This window comes from Vigna unguiculata, chromosome 3 (genome assembly GCF_004118075.2).
Source record: "Vigna unguiculata cultivar IT97K-499-35 chromosome 3, ASM411807v1, whole genome shotgun sequence".
Taxonomy (NCBI): Eukaryota; Viridiplantae; Streptophyta; class Magnoliopsida; order Fabales; family Fabaceae; genus Vigna; species Vigna unguiculata.
The window spans coordinates 51,663,859-51,685,826 of record NC_040281.1 but is presented as its reverse complement, the minus strand read 5'-3'; the positions used below and the strand labels follow the sequence as shown (position 1 = coordinate 51,685,826).

Below are 21,968 nucleotides of genomic sequence, written 5' to 3'. Positions count from 1 at the left end.
TACAGTTTTTTTTTAATTTAACTTTTTTTTTTCCAATTTGATTGTTTTAATTTTAATATTTTACAAATTAAATAATTATTTATAATAAAATAGTTTTCAACAAAATATATGAAAATTATGTACAATAAAACTGTAAAAACTATTTATAATTATCTATAACCATATTTTTTCTGTTGTATTCATATTTTATAATACAAATTATACCCTTTACAATATAATTATTTATTACATTTTTTAAAATTAATAGTTATTTTGACCAATTTTCTATAGAATTATTTATCTCTTTTTCTTTTTTTTATTCATTAATAATTAAATTTTTTATTTATTTTACTTTATTTTTAATATTTCATTTTATTTTAAATAAATATAAATTTATTTTATATATTAACTTAATAATATAACATTATTATTACTTATTAATATATTATCGATTTATATTTAAGAAATACGATACGAATACACATGCACGATATCGTGCATTTATGTATGCTAGTTTTTTATAATTATAATAATACTTTTTTTGTTATCATAAGTAAGTGAAACGTTTTATTTTAGACGAAATGAATAACCGGTAGTTACTAGTACTACCACACCCACACCGACCCGATTGGTAATATGTTGACACCACTACAGTAAAATATTTATTTTCTCTGCGATGCTATAGTACCACACAGATCATTGAAGACAAGTATGGCGTTACTGTTTTCAAGATCCAGCATCGGAAAACTGTGAATTTTCTGGTATAGCCAACTCAGGATTTTTTGGTTACCGTGATAATATATATTGCCTCATAAACTATCTTCTTCCATTGGTTCTCTTCAATACCACAATCACACTCTCCTCATTTAATTTTTAGGAAATGTGTTATTATTACCAAGTGCCCTTTATTCCCTACTTTGCTTCACCCCTGCTGTCTCCAATACTATCTTCTCTGTCCATTGCCACTTTCTCTATTAAATCCCGGAAAAGGTTTCTCAACATTTTCATTCTAACACTCTTCTTCTCAATTTCCCAGTTTTTTAGTTCAATCTTTTCCGTTTCATACCAGATACTTTTCTATTACCACCGACCCAAAACCTCTAACTTTTAACATCTCTACCAAACACTTGTCACTATACCTCTTTAATTGCTACCATTTTTTTAATAGGGCTGAGTGATTCTGAAACCACTATAAAACGTGGACCAGACCACACCCTGTTCACTCCAACTTCTTCCTTCTATTCTGTTTTCATTTCAGTTTTCTAGTGCTTTGTGTTTTGCTGGAAAATGGTTGCAGTTCCATCTCTGTTTTCCTTGAGGCACTTGCTGGTGCTGTCTCTCGCCCTCAATGTCAGTCTTATTCTTAGAACTCTATATCATGAGACTGGCGAAGGCAACAAATGGTGGTTTTGCTTCAAGAAGAAAATGATGGCAGATGCAGAATCATGTTTCACTACATCTCCCACCGCGTCTCTCCATAATTCTACTCGTGAAAACATCATCGACTTGGATCAGTAAGTGCAAACTAATCTAGTATTCTTTCTATTTTGTTTCCTTAATTTTCTCGACATGTCTGCATTACGGCTGCCAAGGTAGCTGATTTTCGTGTTGTTTGGGTTTGTAAATAACTTTTCAAGGTTTTTGCGGTATCATTTCGTTACCCTTTTGAGAATTCGTTTTGGAGGGAGGGAGAGTTAATTTCCCGGTAACAAAAGCATAGAGAACTAAGGATATCACTGTTTGTTTTTTTTTTTTTTTCAGCAGAATCTCCCGCTACGCCTTAGCTAAAACCATTGAGTTTAATGTTGAAAGTATAAAATAGTTCTTATTTTTATACGGCAAAAATATTTCTTATTTTGGAAAAAGTTATTAGATATTTCTGAATAGTTCTTATTAGACAGGACTTCCATTTTATATAAAATTGAAAGGCTTGGTTTTCGTCTTGTTGTGAGAGGATTTGCTGCTTCTGTTACTGTTACAGTATTGCTTACGTTGTGCGTCTGTGCTTTGCTTCCTGCACTAGTTCCTGGGAAGGACAGGGACAAGTCAGAGTCCTGGGAATGATTTTTTATTTTTAAAATATGTCAGTGACATTATGACATATACAAAAATAAATAAAATATCTTATTAGAGAAGCTCCTCCATTAAGTTGCATTTAAGACCATGCTCTGGTCCAATCCATTTATTCCATAAATGAATAAATGAGGATGCTTGTATAGTCAGTTTAATCTAAATGAATATGCATCATAAATTCCTGCCATTTAATCAACCATAAATATATTCTTATTTTCAAAGATATTTTATATTTTGTAATAATGCATTTTTTTAGTTATTGAAAACTATTAAATGATTTATATTGCAAACACTATTTTTTTTTTGAATTTTATAATAGAAATACAAGCAACAAACGAGAGCGGAAATGGCGTGCAGTAAAAGGTTAGCGTGTATAAAGTAGATTTATATGGAATATACAATAAATAGGGATTAAAAGTAATATTTTGTTTAATTGTCACAATTAGATAATTTGAACTGTAGCAACAGTTTTATTCAGTCATTTAATTTGAATTAATCACTATAATTTTCAAAATCTAAACTAAATCAATTAATTTAGCTTTATTATAAATTTATACCAATCCATGTGATAGACATCCACATTTGCTGTGCATGTTGGGACCTGATCAGAGCACGCCAAGCATCGTGTTTAACGATGATATTTGTCATCTCTCTGTTCCCGAGTTCGGAGCGTAGGAACTTTTTAGCGAAAATATTTGATAGCATTGAGAACTTTATCAATTAAATTAAAATAAAATAGAAAACAAACACATTTTTTTATAACTTAAATTGTAACAAAAGGTTTATTTATTTAATTAACAATTATATTTTGTCCAGGATGAATCGCAAGTGACGTTACTAAGTTTTTGACAGGTAAAGCAAATTAAATATCTAACCTACAGGGTGGTGGTGATAGAGTGTTAGCAACATTAGACAGAACAGTAGTGGTGTTGTTGTTGTTGTGGTAGATGGAGTCTAACGTAGCACCATGGGAGGTCCATATTTTTACTTGACCAAGAATAATAATAATAAGAATAATTAATAATTGGTGTTACTGTTGTTGTAATGTCTGTTAAGGTAGTCGTGGTCCTGGAACTACTAAAACCCTGCACATCGTAACTAGGGCTTTAAGAGCAGAAGGTACAGCAATTGGTATTACCAAAGAAGTTGGTGGGGGCCATGTGCCTGATGCGCACACAGCAATACGAGGACACCCTTTTGGTGGCCATTACAGTGAGCAAAAGACTTATGATATGAATGAAAGTGCGCCTGGGGTTGTGAATTGTGCGCTTAGAGAGATCTTTCCAACTTTTGGCCGCCCCAATTGTGAAACACTCAAATGTTGCTGTTTAACTTTATATGTGTCTTCTTTTTCTTGTTCTTGTTCCTTTTTCTTTTCTCCGTTTCCTTATGGGTCGTCTGGATCAACTGCTTCGTGGGCCCTCCATGAATGGAACTCCATGTCTAACGTATTTTGTCTTTCCTCACCTTAACATGCCACACCCCATTCATCTATCAATCTATCTATATATATAATCTGCTATTATTATCTATCTAATCCTATATCTATCATAGACCCTTGGACCAAACATTTCTCTTATTCCCTCATCCATCCATAATCCATGCAACGACTTCATCCATCCTTTCTCCTTTCTTTTCTTACCTGCCCCACTGTGCCTTCACTGTTTTCGCAATCTACCACTTTTCTTTTCTAGGGCAAAGTAAAGAGTGTTCTAGGCCATTCATAGCACCACGTTGTTTCAGATTTCAGATATCAGATCATGCCCTACATCTACATGGGTCGGTTATATTATATTAGGCACTTTACAAGAAGGAAATGACACAGATACACCATGCTACATGACGATGGGATAAAACAAAACGCGGTGCAATCATATTTCAACTTTATTTGTAATAATAGAAAATGATGAGCAGAGTATAATAATGGAGAATTTTACTAAATCTTTTACTACGGATATGTTATCTCTTTTATACTTTGATTACTTTAAGTGTAATTAATGATGATCCGGTTTCGTATGCGGACATTTTGTTTATCTAGATTGTAGATGGTAATTAAGTTTAAATGTTTGATGATATGCAGTGGTGACCCAACAATGTATGAGAGATTCTGGCGACAAATGGGTGACAAGACTACAATAACAATTCCAGGATGGCAATCAATGAGTTATTTATCTGAAGGGTCAAACATTTGCTGGTTTTTGGAGGCTGAGTTTGCAACGGAAGTAGTGAGGTTGCACAATGTGGTGGGCAATGCTGTGACAGAAGGTCGCCATATTGTTGTTGGAACAGGTTCCTCTCAGCTAATTCTGGCTGCCCTTTATGCTCTGTCCTCGCCTGATGCTGCTGAACCAATCAGCGTTGTATCTGCCGCGCCTTATTATTCGGTCAGTCATGCATGATCATGCATATGTTTCGGACAATATAATATTTCTACACTTTAACATTTTTTTTATCTTAAAGGAATCTAATGTGCTCAATAACTAAACTCATAACATGCAATGAAAAAGGACACATCATTTAATATTTTAAAAGGGTAAAAAGTTATTTCTTTCTTTCTCTTGTTTATGTAGATAGTGTGAAGTGTTCCTGGGAATTATTAATACAGTGTCACATGGTTGGTGGACAAGTAGATTTAATGATTTTTAAACAAGTGGTTAGATGTTTAATACGTATTAAAGATATCAGTTCTTTAAGGAAATGTTTCGATTTAGAGGGAATTGTATCTCACTTCCGGTGAAGATACTGTGTTCAGAAAATAAGAAAGTACTCGAGAGAATTTAGTATTTCGATATTTTGAAGTTGTTTTTGTAAAGGAATTCTCTCATGTGGCCATTACCGAATCTGCCTCCTCATTTAGTTCTTCTCGTGTTTGTCTTCATCAATGTCTCTCTCTCTCATGGGCCTGAACCTGATCACATGAAGACTTGTGGTGAACAGTCGCATGTGCCAAATTGAAAAAGACTAAAATTTAGGTTCCAGACTTGCAATTTATAAAGTACGTAAAGGAAAAAGGATCTGGCCTTGAATTTTTTGATGAAAAGGTTTGCATGATTGGCAAATTCAGGCTCATTAATTATCTGGGGACATCAGAAAGAGTGTTGGATATTTGTTTTATTTATTATCAGGGGAGCGGCTATAATATTGATTTTGAATATTTAAAGTTATTCTTTCTAGTTGTACATGCACTTACAGAAGAAGAATTCTAAAGTTTCCTAACATTGTTTTTCTCTGAACCTTCACTAAATGTGGTATTTAATATTGTAATGCTTTTAACTTCTCAATCAAATAATTCCATGGTGGCACAATTGTGAGATAGGAAGATATAGCAAAAAGAAATTATGTTGGGTTGTTTTTAGTTTGAGCAGTTCATGATTAAATGTTGAATTGAGGAATTATGTACTTGCAGTCGTACCCCTCAATGACAGATTACCAGAAATCAGGCCTTTACCAATGGGCTGGTGATGCAGAGAATTTTGACAAAGAAGGTCCTTACATTGAGTTGGTTACTTCTCCCAATAACCCTGATGGATATAGAAGGAAATCAATGGTGAACCGAAGGCAGGGACTATTGATTCACGACCTTGCCTATTATTGGCCGCAATACACACCAATATCATCCCCTTCGGATCATGATCTCACGCTGTTCACTGCCTCAAAAAGCACTGGTCATGCTGGAATGCGCATAGGGTAAGTTCATAACAATATTTTAACAGGAGTAAAGTGATAGCTAGTGGATCATATAACAATATTTTGTTGTCATAATACTTTGTAGATGGGCTCTTGTGAAAGATAAAGAGGTAGCGAAGAAAATGACTAAATTCATAGAGCTAAATACAATTGGTGTGTCGAAGGATTCTCAACTGAGAGCTGCCAAGGTTTTAAAGGCTGTCTCGGAGAGCTGCAAAGAAGAAAAGCAGGAAAACGGGGGGGAATCTTTTTTCAAGTTCAGCTACAAGGTGATGGCACAAAGGTGGAAGCAACTGAGGGAAGTAGTTGATGGCGGTGATATGTTCTCATTGCCCCAATTTTCTCCCGCATTCTGCTCCTTCTTTGGTAAGGAGACGGAGCCTCAACCAGGTAAATAAGCGATTAACAAATTGGATGAAAGTTTGTGGATTTTGTCTCACCATGTACCTTTTTTTGCAGCTTTCGTGTGGTTGAAGTGCGAGGGAGATGTTGAGGACTGCGAGACCTTCCTTCGAGGATACAAAATTATAACGAGAAGTGGGACACAGTTTGGGGCTAGCCCAAAATATGTAAGAATTAGCATGTTGGATACAGATGAAACTTTTATACAGTTCATAGAGAGACTATCAGCCATACAGGAGCGAGAATGAAAATTGACCTCTTGTGTATATCATATGTACATACATGCATAACAAATAAAAGGTGATAGTTCATATATAATATTCCAAGTGCAACTATTCGTAAGATCGATCTTAAGACGTCAAATAAACTCAATTCGTAAAGCATTATTACACTGAATTTAAACTCTGTTTGGGAACCAAACACTTCATTGTTGGTGACTCTCTTTCACTCATAGTGATGCTTCGTTATCTTCACGGACTTATTCTGGGTCACGTGGTGCACTCTATCTTGTCACGCCGAACATGTTCGTTCCGGTCAGCGTGAACGCGGAGAAAAGTGGCCACCCCTTTTAAAGGATAGAAACAAATTTTGTCAAGTTATATTAGTCATTATTTCACCTAAACAGAACATGCTATATTGAGATCTATGACTAGTGGGGAGCAACCTATTAATTAAACTAATGTTTTAATGAATCATAAATCTAAATATAGAAACCATCTTATCAAAAAAATATACCCACTTAACTTGTAATCATTTTTCTTTTCATAATATATATATATATATTATATTTGGAGGCTTAAATTTATATAGTATTCAATATTGTGTTGCAAAAATGTATATAAGTTAGAACATTTTATTTCATTTTATATTAAGACGTACACTCTAATTATTGTCTTAAGTAAGCAAATTTACAATATAAGTTAATTCGTATTAAACAAGCCTAAGTCTGTATATTTGGCCCTTTTAATATTTAACTCTCTTCACTTCTTAAGTTGGGATATGTTTGATTTTTTATCAAGCAAAGTATTTAAGAGCTTTATATATGTTTAGTTTAAAAATTACTTTTTCAGTATTTAATACCTTTTATAAAAGTGTTACTTTAATTGTAGATATCTTTATTCATTATTTTTTAATGTTTCTACAGGAAAAGGTTCAAGAATAATGGTATTTCTCGAAACGTTTCTTATATATTCAGTGAATTAAGACATACTACAAATTGTGATTTTCTTTAACTATAATAGAATAAGTAAATGAAAATAGTATTTAAAATATCTTTGTTTATGAGGTTCCCGACATGCTGAACTGAATTAAATCCCTTTTCCGAAAAATTATTATTTAGAAATTCCTTGATTATACAAATTTAAATAATAAAATAGTATCACAATAGGCAAGAACCAATTATTAACAATACCATTAAAATCGATAGTAACAAAATATAAATCATCATCAATCCTATCTTTAATCATTAAAAACTCAATACTAACACAATATAAATCATCATCAATATCCTATCTTTAATTATTAAAAAAATATTGCTTCAAATTATTAAAATCATATAATTAATTATTTTTTCTATCAAGAACAAATGGTAGAAAAGTAAAGAGTGAGGACGAAAATATATTTGTTGGACTTGTGAGAAGAAGTGTGATACTTAAAAATAAATTGGGCTCTTTCTGTTTTTTTTCTTCTTTTTTTAATCTCTTTTTTTTCTTTATTTGTTTTCAAATTAAAGTTTTGGAATCTTTGAAGAAAACTTTATTTCACCTTTTTTAATTATCATTAACTAAAAAATATTTTTTTTCGAAAATAAATTTCTTCGTCAGGACAAAACTTGATCTTAAGATACAAAAATTTTTTTACACTCATTTGATGTTCCTTATCTTTTACTACTCTTCTCATTTATTCTTTTCTTTTACAAATATAAAAAATCATCTTTTTATGACTATTTTACTCCTAGAATGTGTTGTCAAATGAATGTAATGCATGTCAAGTATTATTACTCTATAAATAAAGTATAAAAGAAGTTTCATTATGGATGAAGAAACTAGTGAGTCCGTGCTATTTTGACTTATCCTGTCATTGACCCATCAAAAATAAAAGTTGGGGGTGAGTTAGTCCATCACAGAAGAACAATTTGAAAATCCTAACAATGTTAAAGACGAGTTAGTGGACTATCAAATTGGCAGACTAGTCTGCAAAATATTTTTCTTAATTTATATATATTAAAAGCATATCGTAAATATTTTATAAGTTGTAATTGATTAATTAATTCTCTAATCAAATAAATTAAAATTTAATATATAAGTTTGCATCATTCAATATAATATAAAAAAATTAAAATTTTAAATTATATTTTATTTCAAAAAAACGTCAATTCGTCACATTCTTCATCTAACTAGCCAATTTGGAGGGTTTGATGAGATAAGAGACAGCAGGGTGGCAGGTTAAAAATTTTACCCTAACTCTTGAGTCAAGACAAAAGATGACAATGTGAGGCCATGCCGACCCATATATATATATATATATATATATATATATATATATATATGAAATCTTTTTATTTTTAATTTTGTAATTCTTTTTTTTGTATTTTGCTACACCATTTTTTATTTATTATTCTAATTGTTTATGTTGTTCTATATTAATAAAATTCACTCACATTTTCAATGTACTTTTCCTCTTATCATAATCTTGATTATACAATTTTTTTTCTTTAAGTAATTATTTTTAAATGCTATATTATCAGTTTTAGTGAATCAAACATTTTTTAGGTCTCAAATTTGATTATTTCTACTATTTTTTGTTATTTTCATTTATTATTTTTTTTAAACATGAGAATGGTTGACTATCAATTTTAACTGTTCAATTGGGTAAACCCAAAACTCTAAACCCTTCATTTACTAAGTAATGTATATAAAAAAAAATCTTTATTCTTTCTTATCCCTAATTTTGTTTGGGTTTGAATTTTTTTTTCACTTAAACAACTTTGATTATCTTTAAACAGTTCGACTAATTTGATATGTAGAAAGTTTTTTCAAATCTTCAATATATTTTTTATCTCACACTACAAAAAAAAAGCTAAATTGCGAAGGTTTTAATTTCGTTTAGCAGGAGTTTTTACCCTCCACAAAATAATTTGCAGAGGTTTTTCAAACCTCCACAGATAGATTCCCCACAAGTTATTTGTGGAGGTTTTCTACAACCCCTGGTACCAGGTTTATATTGTGGAAGTGTTTTAATGGAGGGTTATAACCTCTCCTATTCATGACTATTATTTTGTGGAGGTTTAAAACCTCCTTTATTTCCATAAACTTATTTGATTCCAAAATTCATGTTTTTCATTTTTTTTGTTGTAAAAGTTTAACCTGTTTCGTTTGTATTATTTAATTTGTGGATTTATTACTGTATTTTTCTTGCGTTATTCAAATCTTATAAAAAAGAATATTTTGTTTGTAATAAGAATTTCCTACTATACTTGATAATGTATCTCCCCATTTGAGGTACTTATATTTTTATATCAATAATATTTTTTTGGAAACTTCAATCAAATACATCAACCAAAGTGCTCAAATATATATCATTAGAACTTTTGTGTCTCAAAATCAACATATTAACATAAAAGCGATTTAAATTGAAACAATTACAACTTAATCCATACTTACTCAAAGTTCATAATACACTAAAATAGTTTCATCCTAAAAAACATCATCAACACCCTAAATGTTGCTACCACCAGATGGTCCTCTTGTACCCATAGAAGACTCAGGCTCATTTGCATCACCAGTTTGTTGGAATTATAAAAGATAAATATTAGCTGCAAGAAGGTAGTGTTTCTCCTAAAAGCTCCTTATTTCTAATAAAATACACTATATCACTATAAAAACCACCAATAACAACTTAAAAAGAGTAGTCATGATAACAAATAGAAGGTAGCTTTCTCATTAATACAGTAAAGGTCTTTGGGGGGAAGTTTGATCTTTTTAAACAAGATTAAAGTGCTGACCTACACATTCAAGATATCGCTATTTTCCTGGTATAGTTGCTTTCAACATCGTGATCTCTATCCCATAAGAAAAATGAAAGCAAACATAGTAATAATAATAATAATAAAATTCTTCTAAGCCCATTGATTAAGTTGCACCATGTTAGGCTAACAAAGATGAAGAGGCACAAAACTAAGTCAGATTCTGACTTAGACAAATAACTAATATACCTAATACATAACACTCATGTAGTAGACAACAATACAAATGGAGAAATTGTGTCCCATATGAGTTTTGGACAACAGAAAATAAAGGCTCGACGAAATTAGTACTAAGAAACCTTCCACTTACACCAATACAAGAATTGTTGTCCAATGAGTCTCCACTTACATGTATGAATAGTGATTTTAGTTTAACGGTTAGAAGGTAAAATTCAAAAATCCATCCCATAGAGGATTTTTATAACCTCTAGAAATTAACCCCTACTGAATAATAATTTTTTTGTAGTGTAAGAAACCCCTTTTTATGTGTGAAAAGAATGTCTACGTACCATTTTCTTGGCAAACAACTTCTTCAATTCTACTTTGGTTAGAGTTGAATATTCAACATCTTCACTTGGTAATCACATCGAAAACATGAGAAAACATGATATTAAAACTGAGAGATATTACAATATTACATAATCAAACTAAATTACGCTAAAACATGTATTTATGCAATTTGGCTTTGTTCATATGTGATAAATATCTTGTATAGACTAACCTCATATAGATGTGCCAAACGGAGAAGCATAACTCCACCATCTAACTCCTGCAAAAGAAATTTGGTTAGAGAGAGAGATAGTCAAAAGTGTTACAATTACAAATATCCTTAGCATTTGTTCTACCTCAAGAGTTGTTAGAGAAACATTCGGGGGCAAGTTGTAATTTAGGTCCATGATCGTTCCTTTGGTCCAATGTGAGGACTTCTAGCTTTCCAAGTTCTGATCAGTAAATGTTGATGATCATCAATATGTTGATGATGATTATAAATTCATAAGTGCATGCAACTATCATATATCATTAATATCGCCTTTTTTGAGTCTAATGCTTACAAGTATGTATATAGAGCCTAGAAAGGCATTGAGCTGGTGTGCACCTTGTGTCCTGAGCTTCTTGAGCACATTTCCCTTTCATCTTCAGACTGAGAAATACTGCACCATCAGGAAGGTTAATAGCAATGCTAATTCACTATGGCCAAACATCTTCAAATATGTGTAATAGGCATCATGAACAAAAAAATATTACCATAGGCAAAAATGTTGGATTCATAGGTGCAATGGCAGATTTTGAAGGCAGCACTCTCAGCGGATAATATCCAAGCATGGTATCAGTTTTTGAAACAAGAGAATCCATAAGGCAGCTAGACAACAATCATTAGCATGAATGCATGTGGCAAACATTGCAAGCAATCCACAATACCGGCTCAAATGAATACACGTTGCAAACATTGCAAGCTAGCTGAAATAGGAGAATCAACAAACCAGCCAAACAATAGTGATTGGCACTAACATGAATACTCATTACAAACTAGCTGAAACAAAAGAATACACAAAAAAATTTAAACAATAATGATTAGCACTAACAGACGTGGCAAACATTGTAAGCTAACTGAAACAAGACAATCAACAATAGAGATAAAATTTATACCAGTTGATCAATGTTAGACACATAAACGGTCATCCGAATCATCTCTTCTCTTTTCTCCATATCCATTTTATGATTCACTCTTCGCTTCCCAGGATTATAGCCATTCTTCCTCTGTAACGCATGTTATAGTATTAAGAAAAAAGGTATACAAATCATTGAAATAAAAATAATATTAGAAAGGTATAGAAAATGGATTCAAGCGCGTATACCTATATTTATAAGTGTCATCGAAGTCCTTCTCAGAATACTGGATCTGACACAAAAATTCTCAACTAAAATAGAATAATCAAATAATCAAACATTAATATGGGTAAAGAAGAAGAAAAGGAGTACAGAGATGAATTTCATCGAACAGTTGTTGCGCACAATGTAATGATGCAAAATGACGACCAAGGATAAAAACAAACCTTGGATGAAGGTCTTGTGCCATAGCTGTCAAACGTGGAGCCCCCAATCTTGGTCCCTTGGCATGGTCCAGAGTGAAACTGTTGTAAGGAGTGAACCCTACTTCCGGCAACCCATCGTGAACCGCGAAATGCTAGGTTTGATGACGAGATTGATCGATCCTAGGTGAAAAAACCGATTTGGGAGATGAACCCTAAACTCACCAAAACGAAAATGAATGTGGCGTTTAGTTTTGGATTTGGGAATTTGGGGAAAACGTAAACCGAGTGTGAAACCTTTGGAGGAAAAGGATGAAAAGACGAGGGTTTAACTGAGTGTGAAACCTTTGAAGGTAAAGGATGAAAAGACGAGGGTCCAAACCCAAAATCTATTAGCGGAGGTCATATAACCCTTCAAAATAACTTAAAAATTGTAGAATTATTAGCTTTTACATAATTCATCCTATTTATCTTAAATAATATTAATTTGTGGAGGGTTTTTATAACCTCCACAAAATAACCTCTACTAATTAACAATTATTTTTAGTGTCATCATATTCTTAACTGTAGTTTTTTTTCATTTTGCAATTTCATTTAATGTGTATCAAGTTATTTTTATGGCACTTAATCATTTTTACTTATTTTTAATATTTTTATGTAGAATACTAATTTTCTAATTTTTTTTATATAATTATTTTTATCTTCTAAGTCATTCTCATGAATTTAATTTAACCTTTATATATATATATATATATATATATATATATATATATATATATATATATTAACATATGAAAATATTTTTTTAAAGGATAAATGTTTTTGAAGATATAAAAGAAATTTTGGAGATGGAAGACCAAAGCACCTATTTATTTATTTATATCAGCCGTACCAAATTTAACCTCAATTTTAGCCTATTGCTTCCTCCACCTCCTTAAATTTCTTCTCCAACCCCATCAAAAGCTACAGGAAATGCTTTCCGGAAAAAGAGATGTTTGATTTTCAGAAAAAAAAGTTTGGAAATTGTTTATTATATTCCGGAAAATAAATTCCAAAAGTAAGGGGTGCAGGAAGAAAATAATGGAGTGTAGTTTATACTGGAAAAAAGAAGAGGAGAAAATGAGAAAGAAAAAAAAATAAAACTGCCTTTGGTAAGTTTTTTTTCCGGAACATATTTCATATATTATGTAGACAAGTCCAAAACTTCCGAAACATTTTATGTAGGAATATTTCGAAAAGTTTATTTCAAAAAATATTATATGTGTATTGAAAATTTTATTTCAGAAATCTCATTCTGATTTTTTTGTTTTTGAAAATTCTGTTTCCAAATATTCGGAAAACTTATTCTTGGAAGATTTAAGAATTTATGTTCTGGAAGTCACCTTTACAGAGGAGTTGCTGAAAAATTATTATTTTAAAAATTTGAGGAGGTGCACGAGTAAATTGATCGGATGCTGAAAGTAAAAGTCCAATTTTGATCCTGTAGGTCCATATCAAATGGAATACCTTAGAGTAACATGGTGGCCTTTGTTATTTAAAATCACCCTCACTTTTAAAAGGCAAAATATATTTTGAACTCCATTTTCAAAACAAAATCCTTTAACAACTTCTTTTTCTAATATAATAATAATAATAATAATAATAATAATAATAATAAAATCTTAATACTTTTTCATTTACGTTCATTATTATTATATTAATAATGACTTTTTTAAAAATATAATTATAAAATACTTAATTTTGTGTGTAAAAGAGGAAAAAAGGAGAGTGGAGTAAGAGCGCTAAATATCGGTTTTAATATTTATGTCAATGACAAAACAATAATATAGATTATTGTATATAAAAATTTAAGTTTTAGTATCTAAACATTATTTTTTAAATATCAAAACTAATTTGTTTTCAATCCTTTAAATAATAAATACGAACACAAACTTTAGTTTTAATACAATAAAAGTATTTTTTTAATAAAATAGCAACTTTCTTAAATATTAAAGCAAATATTTTTTTACTCCTCCCATAGACCGATATAAGATTTTTGGACTACTCTGACCAAGCAAACGCTACACCACAAAAATAGGTTGGTTGGTTTCAATTTAGAAAGAAAACTACATTAAAAAGGGAACATAATTTGAAAAATATCATTTAACTTTCATATGCTTACAACACCCAAAATTATTACATTTTTTTTAGAGATATTTATTTCATTCTATAAATATACCATTTTCTTTCCCGCTCTTTTATATTTTTACCACTTTTACCAAAAGTACTCACAGCAAATAATTATGTCAATTATCACTTTTTTGCACTTTCTTTCTTTCATAAATAAAAGAAAACACCGTAAGCCGACAAGTGAATAAAAAGAAAAAAATTTGACTAAACAAGTGTGATAAGAACTTCTCTGATCGCTCTCTTCCTCCCTTACCTCTTTCATGGCACAATACATGTTTTCCCTTTTCATTTATAGCAAATAGGATAGTTCCCTTAAATAGTTCAGTCGTTTTAAGAGAAAAATAATCACAGAAAATATATGTGATTGTTTATAAAATTAAACTTATAAATTTCAGTAACCGTTGCAAGTCTTCCATAAATTAGAAATAAGACAAACAATTTTATAATATATAAATGATGTGTAAACCTCACTTTATAAATCATCTTACAAATAACAAATTTGTGGGATTGAATTAAGTTTAAAACTTACTTCTAACATAGTATCAAAATCATTTAAAAATAAAAAATCTATCCTAATGAGATTTCCGTAACAATCATGTACATTTTAAAGTTGGATAATTGCTCTAACCTTTGGGATAAAAATACCACAAATGCAATTGAATAGAAACTATGCATAGTATTAGAACTATTATATTTCCTACAGCTCTATTTTTTCCCTAAAATGAGAAAATTCTTATACGTGTAATTGATTTTTTAGCTTTGTTTTTCGTTTAAAAGAAATAAATTGTATGTATGAATATTATGGTCCACACAAATGAACTAATAATATATATTCATTTAATTTTCCATAAGTTGGGAGCTTATATAGAAAATAAGCTAACAATTTAAAATTATTTTACATTATATGTAGTAATTTTGTTGATTTTTATACTGGTACCTTAAAATTTATACCAATAAAATCTTTTGTATTGCCTAATCTCTTTTTTCACTTTGACAGCATAACTTATTGGTTCACTCTTCAATGCAAAAAGTAATTTAATTTATATATCCAAGCCTTTATTGATATTTAAATAAATTACACTATTTTTTTATTTGACATAACAATTAACCCTCTAGTTATATCTGAAATACAATGTTGTTCTTTCTCATCCCTATCTATTGTTTAATGATATAACCGTAACAAAGCATGTGCATGACACATGACTTTTAATAAAGCTGTGATTAATATCTTTTTCCTCAGCGTTTAAAAGCAAAATTGATTTTATCGCAGTGGTTATTTTTTCAGCGGTTATTTTTTTTATCGATAATCGTTAGTCTTTAGTTTTTGTCACTAGAAAAATTGAATTCAAAATTCTTTTCGATATATTTTTTAAACTCTTTCAAATGCATCTTATTTTGCAGTGGTTGTGAAATGTTGTTAGGGATGCAGGTTCATTCTTGCTTGGATCAATTTAAAAGGTTTGGTTAGTAGTTGCTGTTTTGTGTTGGGATGAGTATGTAATATACTTTTTTTCTTTTTTCAAAATCATTTCATTATTTTTGTTGCTTGATAATGGATGAGTCGAAAAAAAAAAAATCTTTCTGTTATAATGAAGTTAAAGCATGAATATGAATGTAGTTTGGAATGAATATATATTCTATATACTTATAATTTAGAGGAGTTAATGTAATTATGGTTTTTTTTATAATTTTTTTATTTTTTATATATAAAAAACGATGTAAGACACGCTATATTCCACATAAGTTTTCACTCATTCTTATACTTCACTACTTGTCATCGTGATTAAGGAAATTTAAGAATACTAAAAAAACTTACCTATGTATTTTAAAAGACATAAAATATTTAATTCAAAAAGATACAAACATTAATTTTAAAATGATGAAAAATGGATTAAACAATTATTTAGATCAACTACTTAATTAAATTCCATCCCATAAATCTTTCTCTAGATTTATAGATTTGAACTTCATATGTTATCTTTAAATTAGATTTATGTCTCCATCAACATATAGAAAATAATAAAGTTAGATAAAATATTCTCATAGACTTAGCAGTATATTTTCATAGACTTACCATACCAATCATTTATTTCTCTTATTCTTCCAAATATAACATTTGATTCTGATAACTAAAAATATAATAAAAATCATAAAAAAAATCCAAAATTACATTAACCTTCACATCAGCATTACTAACATGTTGTTCTCCACATTACATCTAAATATCGATTTGACTTCTCACGTACATATAACGTAAACTTGATCTTTTATGTTGCCAAACGTTTTAAAAACATGAACATATATTTGTCTCTCTAGTGGTAGAAGTTGGAGAGTTTTTGTGAAGAAAGTTTGAATGAAGTGGGAGATATAATTGAAATGAAGAAGTTGACAATGACAGATGATGGTCAAAGGAAGATAGGAAGAGAAATATAATTGAGTGGTGATAAGTTATTATGAAGACTGAGAGTGACGAGCCTTATGAATGATGACCAAGTTCATTAGCAGTTTGAGTTATGCTTTTCAGACTCGGAATATTTTTGGTACACACAATTGAAGTGGACACATCATATGTGCACGTATACTTGTCTCAACGACTGCCTGTAAATACTATTAGGGTGACAATAGACTTCTTTGTCTCTCTTGACCATAATGTGACGAATGACGAAAGTACATTAGTACATGTTTGGGTCTGTGAGTGTATGTGTATGTGTATGTAGAGAGAGAGAGAGTGGAAATTAAACCACATAACGCGAAAGATACAAGTCCCTGGACCCATTGTGGGCTTTTATTAGGTGCACGAGGACATAAAGAATTTGTTGTGGGGGCTTAAATAGGGATAGGACCCCCCACATGCTTGTCCTTTCTAATAACTTCACCCTGCCAATTTCACCTGCTCTTTGCTTCTTTTCCACGTCTTAGTGCAGACTGAAGAAGATTGATGGGTTTGATGGATTCTGAAATTATAACTATTGCATTCATTCAGAGAAACAACAAGTTCAGAAAGCCATACTCACTTTTTCTCTGACCCACAACAGTGTATATATCACACCCTTAATTTTCCTTTGGTTATTTATTCGCCACAAATTATTTTCTCTTTTGTTAGTTCCAATGCTATAATCTAATCTTATTTATACCCGTTAAAAGGGACTTGACGGTATGAGGGAGATATTCTGGGGATTAGATTTGCTTCACCAAAAATTCCAAGAAAGAAAAGGTTGAGGCCTTTGGTGATCTCGAGGAGGGGTCGTGGTGACTCTCACAGTCATATTATGATATATAAAGTGAGAAAGAGAAGGTTATGAATTGGAGGTCTTAATATGGACGTGACTCTCTCGCTGCGAACGCCCTCGTGTCCCTCATACACATTCATATTCTTTGAGGGGGGAGGGCTGTGAGCCTTCTGACTTTTTCTTCATTTTAATGACTGTAACAGTGTCTGTGTGCTGTGTCCTGAGAGAGAGGGACTAATAAAGTGACTGACAAAACTGAAGGGAGAAACAGAAGATGTTTTCAGCATTTAGCTCAGTACTTACACTCACTCTGCAAACACCTCAATATTATTATGAACAATTTAGATAATATATAAGGATTGTCTCAGTTTTCATCATTTCAAATTCAACTTCTGTTCTTTCTTTTTTTCTTATATTTATAAACAATACACAATTAGGCTTCCTTTTTAACGTCATTATATTTACACATACATGAGAGAATATGGATGTCCAGTACTTGCTTCCTTTCATGGTTGCTTTCTTCAGGGAAATGAATTCATCGTGGAAAAAAACCCTAACCCTATCCCTGTTATTTCCTCGGATTAAGTTTTTTTTTTTTTTTTTTAAAAAATGCTGCAACTTCTGTGGTTCTGATCTCACCAGGATCGGATCAGAATTTTACCTGCCAAATTGCAAACTAACATTTGCCTAGATAGAAACAATCCAATGAAGAAGATGTATAGAGGCTATTAATGTTTACCAATTCCATTCAATGAAGCTACAAACATTTTTTTTTATCAGCAAAAAGGAAGCTACATATATAAATTTCCATATCCGTATAGTTAGCATCTAAAATAATTTATATAAGGTGGAATGCATGCAAATTGTTGTCAATGTAGCTGCAGTGTATGAGAGAGAGGGAGAAGGGGTCATTCATACTGTTTCACAGTATTGTCTGGAGGTGGAGGTGGTGTTGGGGGTTGATAGCAACAGTTTCGTAGGGCAAGCCTGCAGGGTACACTTCGAAGGATATAGATGAAAGAGAGAGAGAGAGAGAGAAAGAAAAGCTGAAAACCCTAAGGATGAATGAACTACTACTATTACTTTATGTATGGGATCCAACAAGGACAGCGACTGTGGCTCACTATTTCAGATATTTTATGATTAAAGAAAAGTGGAGATGGAGCTAAGCCTCAGTCTCACGGGAAGACAATGTTTTAGACCGAGATATTCATCATCTTACCTTTTTTTCAGTACATGATGAAAACTACAATTCAAACTAGTTTAGATTACAGCAGAGACACAAGTTCAGAAAAACACTGCTCGTTTTTCCTGTTAGTTGAGTTCATCAAACACCATACCCAATGCCCAACGTATATCTCACCAAAATTTAAGAAGATATCGCGGGCTAGCAACAAGATGTCTTGGATTACGATCAGGAACATACTTTTTTACATAAAAACTACATACAACAACACTACATCATAGCTGAACTCAAGCTTAATATCTTGTCTTTGTGTCTCTGACTGTGACATCTAATTAATTCGATTCCCTCAATGCCATTGACTTGAATATATGTCAAGGAATAATAATTTTATTATGAAGTAAACTCACATCGGATCGGATAGTAAAGAAAGGAAAACAATATTCGAATAAGTGAGTAGCTTTACCTATATATAAACTGGGTTAATTACTAATTAGAGTAAAAAAAGCTATTAAAAAGGTGGTCCACAAATAAGAGCAAATTAAAGTGAGAAAACAGGCTGGAATGTAGAGTTATTAGGCTTTATAACCTACTAATGTTAATGCTTACTTATTCTGAATGAGAAATAATGACCGAGAAAGATGTCAATTCCGCTTCACATTGCACATGCCTAGAGTTGCATCAATACCCAATAAGAGGTGTAGTAGGCACATACATTAGAATGCATGTTCTACCAACTTATTTAGGCTCTAAAGAAAAGACTACCTAAGTCCCTGGATATATAAGTTTTAAACAATACACGGTCATCATCTAGGAAAGAAAAGGCAAGAAATAAAATTAAGAGACACGGTAGAGGTTCAGTGACCTAGCTAGAAGAGTCCAACTAAGGCTACATAGCCAAGAGTCCATAGTAGACACATATAATATCACCACGCCATGAGAATATTGCAGGCCACGCCTCAAAAAGTATAAACCCTAGAAGGGTTAATACTGCAATCTTAATTCACAAATTACCTCCTGCAGCTCCTCCCTCACTGATGTCCTCCGAAGAGGTATCAGTCCAAGGAAGGGCATAAGGAAAGGAATAAGCAGTTGCAGTAGATTGGCGATAGAACCCAGTTGCTTCGTTACCAAATCTTGCAGTAAACTGCCTTTGGGGCACATGTTGAAATGAAGCAAGTCCTGGTGGCACAGAAAGAGATGCTGGAGGGATGTCAGTGTAAGAGTAGCGTAGCAGATCAGCGTTTGCAGCATCAAGCTCCTTTTGGAGCCTTTGAACTTGTCTCTGCAGGAAAGAGATGGCTCCTACGCAGCCATAAACTGGGTCCCTCACGCGTGCCTCTGCTTCGTATGCGAGTGAGTTCACTGCATCCTCCCTCTGCTGAGGGAGGAGTTCGTTCAGGAGTTTCGTCACATTGCTAGCACCAAATATTTTGTGCACGTTGGCGAATTTTTGAGGCTCTTCCGGTGGGAAGTAAGGCGCAAAGATGCATCCCGGCATGCATTTCCTCCTCAAGAATTTGCAGGCAGCACATGGAGAATTGTAGGAGCTGGATGATGCCATTTGCCTGCACTACAAACATGCCCATCAAACCAATTAACAAACTTCATATCCTTCTCAAGTTCTTCACTAAGCAGTTTTAGATTCAAACTTCTTATCAAAGACGAAACAAATGAATCATCCTAAAACTGGATCTGATGCAAGTTCGCCCAGTTGCACTCTTAGTATGTACTATTCCACTTATTTTAACAAGCCTTGATTTGTTCTCGGATTTTTATTATCATGGTTGCAGAATACATATAGAAAAAGCTTTTCTAAGTATTTACAATTGCAATAGTACAATTCCTATGATAGACACTTAAGTCTTCTATAAATCTCCCCCAGACAAACAACCCTTAACTTCCCCTCTTCCTTTACATACATACATGCAACGAGATTATATATGCTGACTGGCATAAATTCAAAGATTCTTTGTAACTTTCAATTATAATATTAATATGGTTATCTTTTTCCTTTCTCGTTTCCTTTTCTGAAAAAGATGTGTTTTCCTTCTTTCCTCTTTTTCTTTTCTTTTTCTGTTCATGACAAAAAAAAAAACAGTAAAGAACTCTTGGTTTTAAGCCTGTTATCTGTAAAATCTTGATCTGAATTCCTCCAAAGGTTCATGGTATGTTTTCCTCTTCTGCTTCATTTCCTTATCTGAAGAAACATTATATTTAATGTTCACACACCGGCGCAGATAAGAACACTTTATCTGTATAAATCTTTGTTCTGCTGAAGAATTAACTCAGCTGCATGACAAGGCAGTCAGTCATAATTTCCTTCTGAAAATATTAAATAAGTTAAGCCAGCAAGGGATCTGGCTTCTGCAACAAACCAGGATTATTATTTGATGACTACATAGAAAAGAAAAAACACAAAAATAGAAAAGCCCTAGAAAAGCATGGTTTTGTTGTATGAACCGTTAATTTACTTTGAAAGAAACAAAAACAGAGAAAGAACTATATATGCATAAAGAAAGGGAGCAGAGAAGAAAGCAAGACACAAACATGATTTTACCTGTTTTTGATGTAGGTTTTCTTTGGTAATAGATGAACTAAAAGGGAAGTACCTTTTTTCCCTTGTTGGAGGTCCTTCGGAAGCTGTTCTCTTTTTTCCTCCCGAGACAAAGTAGGCTAAGGCAACGAGAGGTATAAGCCTCAGATTTGCTAAAGGATGAAGCAGTCCTAAAGAGGAAACCCTAATTAAAGAGAGGAACAAGGGGAGAGCGACAAACAGATATAGTGAGAGAGAGAGAGAGAGAGAGAGAGAGAGTGAACTATGAAAAGCTGTTAATTAAGTGGTAAAAGGTGATAGTAGAGAGGGGGGAAGGCAAACAGCATTGAGTGGATGGAGAAGGAATGGATGCAAAAGACAAAGGTAATAAATGGAGGTAGACTAGAAAGAATAACTATGACCTTGTATCCAATAATAATATCTATCAGGAATGTGGGTGGGGATGTCTTACATTCTCCATCCTACTCCAACTCATGCACTCAAACAGATTTATATTTTTCACAAAACATCAAACCACATTTTTTAACACATGTAAAGGGACAAAAAGACTATTATTACATATACATAGAAATTAACTAATTAACACCACACAAAAGAGTAAAATAGATGGAACATTGTTAAGAATAATAATAAT

General features: G+C 32.0%; 2 protein-coding genes and 1 long non-coding RNA gene across 8 annotated transcripts; 1 reads left to right on the top strand and 2 right to left on the bottom strand.

Annotated features, from left to right (window-relative positions):
- The first annotated feature begins 721 nt into the window (after window positions 1–721).
- LOC114177247 (tryptophan aminotransferase-related protein 2-like) lies at window positions 722–6,459 on the top strand. The gene is made up of 5 exons (XM_028062521.1): window positions 722–1,493; window positions 4,133–4,436; window positions 5,459–5,739; window positions 5,825–6,129; window positions 6,199–6,459. The coding sequence occupies exons 1-5, from the start codon at window positions 1,267–1,269 to the stop codon at window positions 6,387–6,389; spliced, it is 1,308 nt and encodes a 435-aa protein (XP_027918322.1). The 5' UTR covers window positions 722–1,266; the 3' UTR covers window positions 6,390–6,459.
- A 3,990-nt stretch (window positions 6,460–10,449) lies between these two features.
- LOC114178816 lies at window positions 10,450–12,587 on the bottom strand. Of its 3 annotated transcripts, none has more exons than XR_003603383.1 (8): window positions 12,220–12,587; window positions 12,022–12,084; window positions 11,813–11,923; window positions 11,411–11,696; window positions 11,218–11,316; window positions 11,011–11,106; window positions 10,887–10,934; window positions 10,450–10,733 (listed from the first exon to the last, which is right to left on the bottom strand). It is a non-coding gene; the product is annotated as an uncharacterized LOC114178816 (long non-coding RNA). The 3 variants fall into 3 exon arrangements; XR_003603384.1 differs by having other exon boundaries at window positions 10,450–10,738; window positions 11,411–11,623; window positions 12,220–12,586; XR_003603382.1 differs by having other exon boundaries at window positions 11,411–11,623; window positions 12,220–12,586.
- A 6,782-nt stretch (window positions 12,588–19,369) lies between these two features.
- LOC114177335 (protein LATERAL ORGAN BOUNDARIES) lies at window positions 19,370–21,762 on the bottom strand. Of its 4 annotated transcripts, none has more exons than XM_028062632.1 (2): window positions 21,338–21,762; window positions 19,370–20,350 (listed from the first exon to the last, which is right to left on the bottom strand). In XM_028062632.1, exon 2 carries the CDS (start codon window positions 20,339–20,341, stop codon window positions 19,781–19,783), a length of 561 nt encoding a protein of 186 aa, XP_027918433.1. In that variant the 5' UTR covers window positions 20,342–20,350; window positions 21,338–21,762; the 3' UTR covers window positions 19,370–19,780. The 4 variants fall into 4 exon arrangements, with proteins under 4 accessions (XP_027918433.1, XP_027918430.1, XP_027918431.1 ...); XM_028062629.1 differs by having other exon boundaries at window positions 19,370–20,345; XM_028062630.1 differs by having other exon boundaries at window positions 21,390–21,762.
- Window positions 21,763–21,968: the final 206 nt, after the last annotated feature.